The sequence below is a fragment of the Zonotrichia leucophrys genome, chromosome 2 (assembly GCF_028769735.1).
Source record: "Zonotrichia leucophrys gambelii isolate GWCS_2022_RI chromosome 2, RI_Zleu_2.0, whole genome shotgun sequence".
In the NCBI taxonomy this organism is placed as follows: Eukaryota; Metazoa; Chordata; class Aves; order Passeriformes; family Passerellidae; genus Zonotrichia; species Zonotrichia leucophrys.
In genome coordinates, this window is record NC_088171.1 from 25,110,609 (window position 1) to 25,122,831 (window position 12,223).

Consider the following 12,223-nt stretch of genomic DNA (forward strand, 5'->3'; position numbering starts at 1 on the left):
ACATGTGAAAGGTGGTGGTCTCTCACAGTGCTACCATCATCTCCTTTCCTCTCGTTTGAATGAAGATACTGGTAGTGCTTGAAAGAAAAAAACAGCTGATATTTTAACATAATTTTCCCTTCATTTCACTATTTTATTTATTCAGTGGGTAGTTGTGAGCTGTATTCCGTAAATGCCTCCACATGCTGAATGATCTAATTTTCCATGTGGGAGTACAGAATAAACTTTAGAACACAAAAGGTTGCACAGAAAGGTGGCATTAATTATACAAAATTACCATCAGAAGGCAGATTATTATACAGAACATTCTTTTTAACATATGAAACAGCTTTTAATTTAATACTAAGTTTGAACTGACAACATTCAAAAAACAATCACAAAGCTTTGGAATTTAATTTCTTGTAAGGGAGTATCCTTAGAGGTAGTTGTTGAAGCATATTAAGTAAGTTTAAGAGGAAAGGAAATTTAAATATAAGTTCTGCTGAATAATAATAAAGGGATTAATTGAAATCATTAATTTCTGGTCATAACAGAGCTTGGTCAGAAAAGGTGAAATGGAACAATACCTGAGTTCTTCTCTGAGTCTCAAATATCCATGAGCTGCAAATATGATAGTAGCCTTGCAGAGAACAACACTGCAGCTGGGGGTACTGGTGGATGAAAAGTTGGACATGACCTGGTAGATGTGCACTCATAGCCCAGAAAGCCAAAAGTGTCCAGGTCTGCATGGAAAGCAATGTGGCCAGCAGGTCAAGGGAGGTGATTGTCCCCCTCTCCTCTGCCCTTGTGAGACCCCACCTGCAGTGCTGCATCCAGCTCTGGGTCCTCAGCACAGGAAAGATTTGAGCCTGTTGGAGCAAGTCCAGAGGAGGGTAATAACGATGATTGGAAGGACAGAGCACCTCTCCTATGAGGAAAGGCCGAGAGGGATGGTGTTGTTCAGCCTGGAGAAGAGAAGACTCCAGAGAGACCTTGTTGCAGTCTTTCAGTACCTTAAGGGAGTTTGTAAGAAAGGTGGGGACAAGCTCTTTAGCAAGGCCTGCAGTGATATTGAGTAATTGTTATAAATTAGAAGAGGGTTGATTCAGATTAGATGCAAAGATTAGATGCATCTTTTACAATCAAGGTGCTGAAGCTCTGGAGCAGGTTGCTCAGAGAGGTGATAGATGTCCCTTCTGTGGAACATTCAAGGTCAGGTTAGACAGAGGTCTGATGTAGTTGAAGGAGTCCCTGCTCAGCACAGGAGGGCTTGAACTAGATGACATTTAAAGGTCAAGCCAAAACATTCTATGATTCTACACAGTTAATTTCACAGGCATACATAAACAAAAGCTTGCAAAGAAAAGGATTATCATTTGTTTGAGGTATTGTTTAAAAAGAAATAAGAAAATTAGGCAGCAAATAAGAGGAAAAATCAAAACATAACATGGCCACTGATTTGTCTATGGCTAAAGTTGCAAAATGTGAAATAGACAGTGATGAGGTAAGACTTGTGTTTTGTAATTGTCCCTGGCTCTGGAGTGGTACAAGCTCTTACATGTTTCCTTTTTATCTCTAATTATGCCATCTTATTAAAAAAAAACCCAACACAAAAAAAAACAACAAAAAAACCAAAAAACCCAAAGAAAATAAACCACCAACCTGCTCCAAGACCTACGCTTCTGGGATTATTAGAGGCCACCAGTGTAACCAGGTCCATGATGCTGGTGGATGGTGGGTGCCCGCCTGGAGCCAGGCTTTAGAGCTGGGAGCTGAAATGCAGAGATGGCAAAGTCTGGAGCAGAGCCAGAAAATGAACCCTAAATTTGGGAGTCTCGGTAGCTGTGATGAATGTGGGAGACAGGAGGTTTCTGATCAGGATGGTTTGTGCTTGCTCTCGGACAGTCCTGAGGGAGTTACTGTAGTCCAAGACTTGGAAGATCCCAACAGATGAACCTTGTGGAGAAGTGTTTACCTCCAGCATCTCCCAACATCCCTGCTCAGCTTTCAACCACCCTTTCCACTCTTGTCTGTGATGATTTTGAGTCAAGGTTGTTTGGGGTTTTTTTGTTTTGAGAGTGGTAAGTTTCAGAAAAAAAAGGTGAATGTTTTAAGAACATAGTAGAAAATGTTCTTGTTGTTTAGGTATCATGCTGTGAAACCACTTGGCGGGGGTGATTTTATTTCAGCTGACTCTAGAGAATCTGAGGAATGCCACAAATGCATTTTTAATGGTCAGCTGCAATTATAATAAGTAACAAATTGCACCAATCAGGGCATAATTTAGAGTGAAAAATATCTCAATGATATGAAGTCATTCTAAAGCACAGGGCCAGATGAAAACACCCATGTTCAACACAGGCTTTGAACTCACTATGTTTGTGGAGCTGAAAGCACAATCAAAACATTGCTCTTCTTTTTGGTGTATGAGATGTGTGTCATTTGCAAAGGATGAAACTGGAGGGATTATAGTCAAGATTGGTTTTAAGTTGATCCTCTGTTAAAACCGTATGTCAACATACATCTTCTTCATGCAGCAGTATTTTCAACACTCAGGCTGCTGGCTGAGATTTGGATAATTGCATATAGCATCCCTGTTGGTTGCCTGTGTCTTTTTAGCTGTTATAGGTCAAATATCACCTTTCTTTAAATAAGCTCTGTGCAATAAAAGGCCTGAGTGCTAATTATTGGGGTTTGACTCCATTGAACTACAATGAGAACTGGGGCCATACATGCAACTTTAGTTCTTTGAAAACTGAGATTGTAATGAGAGAAAGGAAATGATGTGATAAATAGCTTTCTCTTTGCTTGCCTCCTTAGAACATCTTTCCTTGCTGGTTTCTACTAAAGGCTTCAAGCCACCTGGAAGCATGTAAGCAGATCAGTCAGTCTGTGCTGGTGTGTGTCTGCTGCAGAGCTCCCCTGTCTCCCAGAACGATTTCAGTGTTGCAGAGCCCAGCAAGGGAATGGTGGGGAGGTGGCAATCACTGCTTGCAGCAATTTTAAAGGCAGCATCCTCACTGACTTTAATATGCCCTGGATTAAAGGGCAGGAGACATCTTATGCAACTTCTCTGTAATAAAGGAAAACTCCCTGAGCCACTCATGGAGATGTCACACAGGGGATGGGCAGATGTCACCATGCCCCCTTTCTAAGTTTTTTAAATTTGGGCAGAGGGATACTGGTGATGAAATAACACCAATGCTACCTGGTCTGCAGCAGTGGTCTTTGGAAGCAAGGGGGGGACACTGAAAACTGTTTTTATATGAAGCTGTGATGTGGTTAGAGTTTGTTTGTGAAAAAAACTCTTACTTTATTAAATGCTCAGTTTCCTTTAATGCTTTGGGAAATTACGAAGATCAGCCAGATTAATTTGAAGTCCCATAGATAAGCAGTTCCTGAGTGTCTGGCAAAGTCCTTAATGGGTGAGAGGAGAGACAAGAGTGCGTGCCACCAAGAAAAGAAATGGGGTGTGAGCTGAAGCTGCCCACTGCCCAGCTGGGGCAGCTGCATTTAGAGCTGTTACCCCACACAGCCCAGCCTTTCTCCCGGCTGCAGCCCCAGAGCCTGGAGTGGGGAGCTGGTGGTGCAAAGCCTGGACACAGAACAGGGGGAGCAGAGCACCTGGAGCTCAGACAGGATTTCCCTCTACATGATGGCAAAAAACACCGCAGTCTAATTATTTTTTGTTTGCTGGGTCACCAGGCAGAGTGGTGATCATCACTGATGCCATAAATATTTATAGAAAAAAATTCCATTCCATCTTCCACTTTCACTGAGGTATTTATCCTCACTGTTTCTCTGTTTGTTGTCAGGTCACCCACCTGATTCATTTTTCATCGCTCTACACTTGTGGGCTAATGCAATGTTGCATATATTCAGATATCTGTGAGAAGAATGACTATACTGTTTTTGCAGGAGTGCTTTTTTACTATATATTTTGCATGCTGGTAATAGAGTGTTTCTGTATTGCTTTGAGGTGGTACATTATTATTGTTGAGTGTATTTTTTTCTTCTTTTCGATATATTATCAAAGCCTTCACTGGTTTATTTATTCTAAGAAAATCTTTATAAATCCATTTTCAAAGCTGTGCCTTGCATTTATACATATTTTACACAGCCTTAATATGTTGAAGAAAAATCAGAGGTCAAGCAGAAGCTTATAGATCCAATTAATGAGTTCCAGTAAATACCTTTAAATCCTTTGTGCATTGGGAGTAGAGCACAGGGACACCTCTCCTGATGCTTATTTTCACTTATTCCTTCAATATTTAATTAGCATGGCTACTCACTAATTCTCAGTGAGTTTTGAAAATATTTAATTTGAAACTAATTAGACCAATTCCCTGACTATTAATTACCCAAACCTGCAGATGTAGGAATGGTAGGAGATCAGTCAAAGTGAAGACACTGGGTGCAGCTTTATGTCAAGGCTGACTCTCAGGTGTGGCTGTACAGACTTAGGCAAATCTCTCCAAATCTTTCTCTGTACCCCTTTTGTCCTTTGAAAGAGGGAAGAGGGGAGTGGCATAACAACCTCAATGTTGTGCTTGGCCTGTGTCCTGCAGAGAGAACCAGGTCAGCCCCAAGCAGTGGTGTTCAGTCATGTCCGAAACATGAGTCAGAGTGGCAGGACCTGTTGCTGGTGCAGAGATGTGCATACCAGGTGTGTGTCTTATGGAACATGCATGTTTGTGTGTGCATATGCACATCATGACACATCACAGAGTCACAGAATATCTTGAGTCAGAAGGGACCCCCAAGATCACAGGGTTCAGATCCCTGCCCCTCTCAGACTACCTAAAACTAAACCATATGACTAAGGGAATCATCCAGACATATGCATTTTCCAGTCTTTAAATTAATGAAAAATTTTTATTTTGCCATAATTTTAAATGGTGAAATAATTGTATTGCTTGTGGAACATTGTATTTTTCTGAGGCTCTTTCCTGACTGGATTTACAGATATGGGAGTCTGTACAGGAGGTCTTGTTTTTCAGAGGTTCAATGTCCTGAAGTAGACATACTGCTAGTTGGAGATGCTCATTTGATAATCAGCAAGTGAAATTTCAGTGAAGCATTACAAACTCTTAAGTTTTCCATTCCTGCTTCTGGGCAGATGGGCATTACTGTAATCTTGCAATAAATGTGTCATGAAATGTGTTACTGAGATTTATAAACTTGCCAGTTTGATTGAAGTGAGGAAGCTTGCTCATGCTTCATTACTCTTGTGGTTTTGTATAAACATTTCTTAAGCAGTCTCAAGTTGTCATAAGGAGCATATACCTGAGTCTCTTTGTTACTTCAGTAAAGACACAGAGGCTTAGATCTCACTCTTAGAAGAATAAAAAAGGAAAATTATGGGGTTTTTTACATTTTCCAAAACAATGCTGTCCATTTTTCCTGCTGGTACATTGGTTCTCACCTTAGACTTTGGTCTTGCGTCTTGCTGAGTGTTTCGATGTGACTTTTAGCAGTGGACTTGCAGGCATGGAAGCATTGCTGCAGTGTGCTGTGCAAATCCTGCCCAGCTAGTTGTTTTCCCATAGGCAGCAAAAGGTATGGTTGGCAGAGCAGAGAGCCTGTCTGAGAAACCACCGTGCAGCTGTAGGGTCTGTGCATGCAGCCAAGTGGGAATTAGATTTTTCTGTCCATCATTTGTTCAAATGGCAGCATAAATCCTCCTTCTGCCTGATTAAAGTCAGTGCAGCAGTATATACTGCAGTAAATAATAGGAAAATACTAGCAAGATTTATTTCTCTGTGTTTGCAACACAGTAGGGGTTCCAAATGAGCTGCTGCAGCTGCCCTGCATTTTCAGAGACCCTCAGCTGCTGTTAAATCACAGTGCCATTGCAGGAGGGAATGAAAGAAGCAGGCTGTCTCCTGAAACACATAGGAGATTAAGTGTATCTTATTTTCACGAGAATATTCATGAGGAGCTGCAGACTGAAAACTTGAGTGTGTAGTAGTGAGGGTGCCTGCAGTTTCTGTCACCCTTCATATCTGATGACAGTAAGACGACTTACTGGGGGTAAAATTGGATCTTCATGCACTTGGTTTCTCTAAATCCTAAGTAGCAATTGAGAATATTCTTAAGTAAGGTGTCTTTTAGTCTGTTATCTAGACTTAATGCAGTGTGCATTATTGGCTAGGAAAGCTGTGGGGAATTTGTTTAAAACTGTAGAAACAACAGAGCCCTTTTCCTGGCACATGCCATGTCTAGTGGCAATATTAATAAAAAAAAATAAAGTTAGATCAGTTTTTAATTTTTTAACTCGCCTTAGTTAACTCACTCACCTGTGATTCTTCTGTTTTTCCCAAATGCTAAATACTGAAAAAAACCTATTTTTTATGCTGCTAGAGACAAGCAATGCATTTTATTTAGTTTAATTTGGTCTGTGATCTTGATTTATTTTTTACCCTTCTGTTAATCAGCCAGAAAGACATTTTTGGGAGGTCTTTTTGTTTGACTGTTGGAATAACTTCACTCTGGTGCTGGACTGCTTCTGCCAGTGAAAGACCTGAGTTTAGTAAGTAGCGCTGAACCATGTTCTGCTGTAAGAGTTTTGCAGTTATCCTTTATGTTTGAGCAGAATTTGATCCCATTCTTCATTTTAAATATTTGTTTTCTTCTTTCTCTTTTCTACAAGGCTGCTTTTCTTTCTGCATCTGTTTACCACTTGTGTTGCAGAGGTCATCATTCTAATTACCAGTGAAAGCTCAAAAAAGAGGAAATCAATCTTTTCTGTATTTCAGGGAATTTTCATCTACAGCTCTTAGGACAAAAACTAAATTAACTGCATATTTTACTAACATTGAGGACAGATTTGGAATGGAAGTTAATAGCTGGGCATGTCTTGGCCTGAAAGTTTTTGGCAAACTAATGAGGTCAAGGAAGAAATTAAGAAAGCTCAAAGGATTGATCCGTAGGAACAATTTAGGAGCTCTCTGGCTGAGCTATATAGTGATTAGAGTCATGTGATTACCATGTAAGTGTCTGGCATAAACAAGGAAATGAGATCCGTGTAGGACAGTGGAAGAAAGTGAGAAATATAGACTGAAAAATTGCCAGCAAATGAAATGCTGAGATTATCACTTCTCAGCAAAAGTTGGAAACCTTGCTGGTGAAGGCATACCAGTTGTATTCATGAAGAAGATATGCAGCTGAGACAGTCTTCTGGGGCCTTCTGTAGAGGTTCTTGGCTTGCTTTCTCATGTCCTCACATCTTTAATCATCACTAAGAGCATCTTTATAGATAAGACAGATATAAAAAAGTCTCTTTTCAGTGAACAGTGCAAGAGTATGAATAATGGAAGAAAATCAGGTTGGTGTTGCTAATAGGCAGCTTGTCTTCAGAATCTCCATACATTTGTTCAGAAAAAGTGTTTATTAAACAATTTCAAGCACATTTATAAGTTTGTTGTCTATTAGCAAACAGGCAAAAAGACAACTTCTGACTGCAAATTATTTGCTATACACACTTCAATCACATATATATTTATTTTATAAAAAAGTTTTGCTCTGTTTCTTTGTAAAATAAACCTGGCTTATGTCATCATTGAAAGTAGTGAAAAATGTTAAGTCATTTATCATCTTAATGAGAAAATAATCTCAACTGTAAACAGAAAAAGATAAGTAGGGAAACCATCAGTCTTCAGTTTCATTCTGCTCCCTCTAGACAGCTTGTTAAGTCACATTGAAGTTAGAGAGTGTATGCCATGGAAAGACTTCTAAAGCAAATTTTGGGGAAGAAACCACCAAAACTGCTGTGGTTTTGTTCATGTCTTTTGTTATTCTGTCATGTGAAAGACCCAGATAGAGTATTAAACAGACAAATATGAAACTTCTGTATAGAGTTTGGGTATGGGACAGAACACATGGAACTTGTTTTTCATACATTTCTAGTTTGGTTTTATGTTATTCCAACAGCCCTGTTGGGATTGGTGGCACTCATTAAAGAGTGTGTAGGGTGGCCATTAGAATTACAAAAAAAGGAGCTTTAAAGTGGAAGCATACTTTCATGCCATAAAGGTTCTTAAAGAGCTGGTGTAAATTTTACAAATTGATTTTTAAAAGTACTCTTCTAATAGTTAAAAGTGTTGTGCAAGGAGATAACATAACCAGTGAAGTACACTGAGGTATAATTTAAAACAATCTGCCACTTTTTAGCACTGGTTATTTCATAACTCTTCTGTTGCTCCAGGCAGTTGGGATTGTGTGGCTGAGGGATGGGGAAGCAAACAGCCAGAGACAAATTATGTTCAGGCTGGAATAACTGCAGAGCTGCTGGCAGCACCACAGTGTGGCTGTGGCTGCTCCAGGAGTCAGAAACCCCTCTCCTGCTGATTTCTGCTTGCAGATGGGGCAGTGGTTCACACTTAGGGATGGTCTGTTATCTTCAAACCAGTCCTCACCGTGGGATAAGGAAAATGAGAGTCCCAGCTGGTGAAAGTCCCAAGCCTTTACCTTTACCTGTTTTGGGCTGCAGTCTCTGTAGAGCTGTGAGCCCTCACCCATTGTTAGGTTTGTCCTGTACATGCCCATTTCCATGGGGGCCATTCTTATACCAGACAAGATTATGGAATGGCAATAAAAAGTCTTGGTCTGTTAAAGCTGAGTGGTGGAGCTGGGTTGTTTCTCCAGTCTCTACCTGCCCCCAAAGAAGCTTTTTTCTACTGTTTGCTTTTTCCAAGAGGAAACTTCAGTTAAAGCACATACCAGGTTGGTTGTGAGGATTCATATTTCCTTCTACCCCTTGCTTCATTGAATTAGGTTTTAAACAAAGTACTTTTATTCTTAAACTTCTTTCTCCTTTGTTTGTTGCAATGGTGAGCATCATTCCTCCCAGATGTCCACCTTCCTTTCCATGAGCTTTCCTGAAATTATTCCTCTGTTGTGTTCCTTGTTAATTAATTATACTACTCTCTGCTTCAGGGTTTCTTTTTTTTTTTTTTCTCCTTTGGCTTCTTTGAGACTGTGATAAAATATCCTAACTTGTGTATCAAGAGACTTACTCTTTATACTCATGTTAGTTATCTTGCAGCATCTACTTTGTCATAGAGACCAAAAAATCACAATAGTGAATTGTAGGTAATGTACTATCTCTAAATTACTTTGTCCTTCCTCACCATCCTCTTCCATGTCTTTTACTAGTGTTGTAAATCCTGCTGTCATCATTAGGGGGAAAAAAAATTTCATCTTTTGAGTAAGTAGTAAGGCATTTTAAAAGAAATTTCATAGTACAATATCTGGGCTGTATTGCCTCACTGGCCATTTCTTTTGAAGACATATTAAATGCTTCCATGCTTATGCAAGGAGATAAGAAAATGAAGGTAGATGAATGGGTAAATGAAAGATAAGAAATACAACTGTTTGGCCCCTCTCTTCCTTCGCAGGAAAGACCTGATAGCAGGTAGTGCCTTGTATCTCTAAGTGGAATCTGACTGTCAAGACATGGGGAGGCAGCAAGGCCGTGTGGGGAGCTGAGGGCTTTTTGCTTAACAATTGGCAGAGCACAGCACTGTGGCTGTTGTTGACAGCAGTTGAGAAACTTAGCTAGATGTCAGATTAAAAAAAAATTAAAATTGAGTCAACAGGGAAACATTTGGAATAATTAAATTCCAATATGATTAGTTTTTGTATAACCTTGTTGCAGCACATTCTCCAGGGCTGGCAGGCTAAACAAAGACGTCTTCTGATCCTGCTGTAAAACCTAGATGAATTTGGTTTGGATTCTTCCACCTTTTCTGTGTTTGTAATCAACAAAACAATCAGATCAATGAGGCCCATTCATCTTGCTAAGATATTCCAAAAACATCCTGAATGTGGGATAAAGAAGATAAAGATAAAAAAAGATTAGCATAAGAAACAGGACTGAGTGAAGCACAGTGCCCAAAGCTACATTTACACTGATAAAGACTTTTCATTGAGGAAGAAATTAGGGAGCACTTTCACCCCAGGTTAGAATGGAAAACACAAACCAGAGAATGGGATTTGTCTGAAGACACATCTTAGCTCTGGAAAGCTGGCATGGAAGGATACACTGAGAGATGAAAAACAAACAAAAAATCATATCAAAATTTGTTGCTTAATTACTCAAGCATATTCATCTTCAAAGAAGAGTGACAGTTTCTTACACCTCTTTGTTCCAACACAGTTAAACTTGCTAGTTCTTCTCTTTTGCTTAAAGTTTTAGCCTAAAGTTTTCTGGAAGCTGACAGGCTGCACATATCTTCTCAACTGCAGGGCAAGATTAAACAGAACTCCAACAGCACTAACTACTCCAACACAAAGTCAGAAGCAAGCCAAATCTCACAGAGTGAATTGCAATTAAATTGCAAGTGGAAGACATTTTCCAGTGGTAAAACATTAGTGTGGGTGACTTCAGTCTGCAGCAGCAAAGCTTCCAAACAGCAATTTCCCTAAAACGGTAAAAGGTTGGGATTTCTTTTGTGGGATTTTCTATTTCTTTCCATGGCAATGCTTCTAACACATAAGAAAAATCTGTGCAACAGGAATATGTGTCTAGTCTTTCATGTAAACCTCCTTAAAATGCAGAGAATAGTCACATGGTGAGGTTTGAAAATATAATTGCTAAGGTCTGTCTTTTAACATGCTATTTAGGCGAATTTGTATTTGCTGAATTTTTCATGTTCTTGCTTTAGTTAATTGCTCTCAGTTCATACTTTATCAATGCTACTCCAAGATTTAGAAAACAGGATTAACCACAGTTTGAGAGAGATTTCAAACAAGAAACAATTCTTTATTGGGGCTTGCTAGTGTAAGGAAAACAAGCTCAGTCATTACAGTTATACCATGTTTGCATAAATGAGAGTTAAATAAATAAGCTCTTTCTTTTCCTTTGCTTCTGTGTTGGAGATTTTTGAGATAGAAGATATGCATTCATTCATGTTTTACTTGTCACCTGACTTGAAGTGATGAGGCTGTAGCCCAGAAGATGCTGTGATCTTTTCCAGATGGAAAAACTCATCTCACTTCCCCCTCCCTTTGTTGTTGTTGTTGTTTTTTTTGGTAGGTCGGTTTGGTTTGTTTTCTTTTTTAATGGAAAAAGAATTCCAGCTTTACAAGTGAGGAATTGTTCATGTGAGTTTTCATTGTTTCAACAATGTATAGCATGGTCTTAAATCTTACTGCTAATTTTTAGTGCTCACTATTCAATGAATAATGTATTTGTCCTTTCCTCAACTATTTTAGACATAGAGTGAGAGTTGAGCATAAATTGATGTCTTTGGTGTAGACTTTCTCATTCTTTGTGGTTCTGTACAATGATGTAGTTGGGAAAAAGGAGGCACAGTCACTGCTGCTTTGCTCACCATTAATTTGCTGTTGCCAGAATCACTCAGTTTGGGCCTACCTCATGCTGAGAGATGCTATGCACTGGATTAATCATAATGAGTTAGCAAATTGTTCTTAAGGAGGAAAAGGATTATAATAATGCAGCACTGAAAGGATGTGCAGTATGCTCAGGATCATGAAGCTTGTAAATTGTAATACATTTATTATAGTTTTGTCTGAGACATTGCAGAAGCTTCAGAATGGGTCACGTTACAGGTGCTTATATAGCACTTTGTTTCTTCAGCATCTCACTCTGCACTTTGACCATGCTAACACTGATGAAAAAGCAGCTTTGCACCCTTGAACAGCTCTCCTGGCTCTTGGGCAGTTTATAAAGACAGTCTGAGTCAGTGTGGGATCAGTGTCTCCACCAGACTAAGGGTACTCAGAGATGTTGATCGTGTTGTATTTTGCATGACTGTGAGATACCAGATGTGTGCTGGAAATGCATTTTTAGCCAGAACCATTCCAGGACAGACATCTGCCCATCTGCTGCCTCTGGTGTGCAGCATGGAAAGCCCACAGTGTCTCAGCTGTCGGGGAACTGCAAGGGTCCAGCAGCAATGGGCTCTTAGTGTGTCATCAGGATGATCCCCACAGTCTCAGCCACCTCCCGTGTCATGTGCTGCCCATAAATGAGGAAACTAATTTAGCCCAGCACCTCCTTTGGGTGCCTCTGAAATACTGGAAAGCTTATCTGCAAGCTCTTTGGAGATGTTGTTTAAGAGTAACTAGGAGATGGTGGAAAATATTTCTCTCTCTGAACAGAAATGTCCAGGAGACCACATGAAACAAAGGATTCATCAGCAATCTTACTTACAGTGGCTGCACAGTGAGATGGCTAACTGTGATAAAAGGTGCCTATGGTAATAAAATCCTCTTCAGT

At 39.7% G+C, this 12,223-nt stretch overlaps 1 protein-coding gene across 2 annotated transcripts in view; it reads left to right on the forward strand.

Annotated features, from left to right (window-relative positions):
• The window catches only part of LOC135443742 (probable acyl-CoA dehydrogenase 6), a 74,437-nt gene that overhangs the window by 22,008 nt on the left and 40,206 nt on the right, over positions 1 to 12,223 (forward strand). The window contains exon 1 of one of the 2 annotated variants that reach the window (XM_064704329.1): positions 5,881 to 6,012. The exons of the other annotated variant lie outside the window; for it this stretch is intronic. Coding sequence (XP_064560399.1) covers positions 5,988 to 6,012 — 25 coding nt within the window. The 5' untranslated portion in view covers positions 5,881 to 5,987. Of the gene's footprint in view, positions 1 to 5,880; positions 6,013 to 12,223 lie in introns of those variants that run through there. 2 annotated transcript variants of the gene reach the window in all.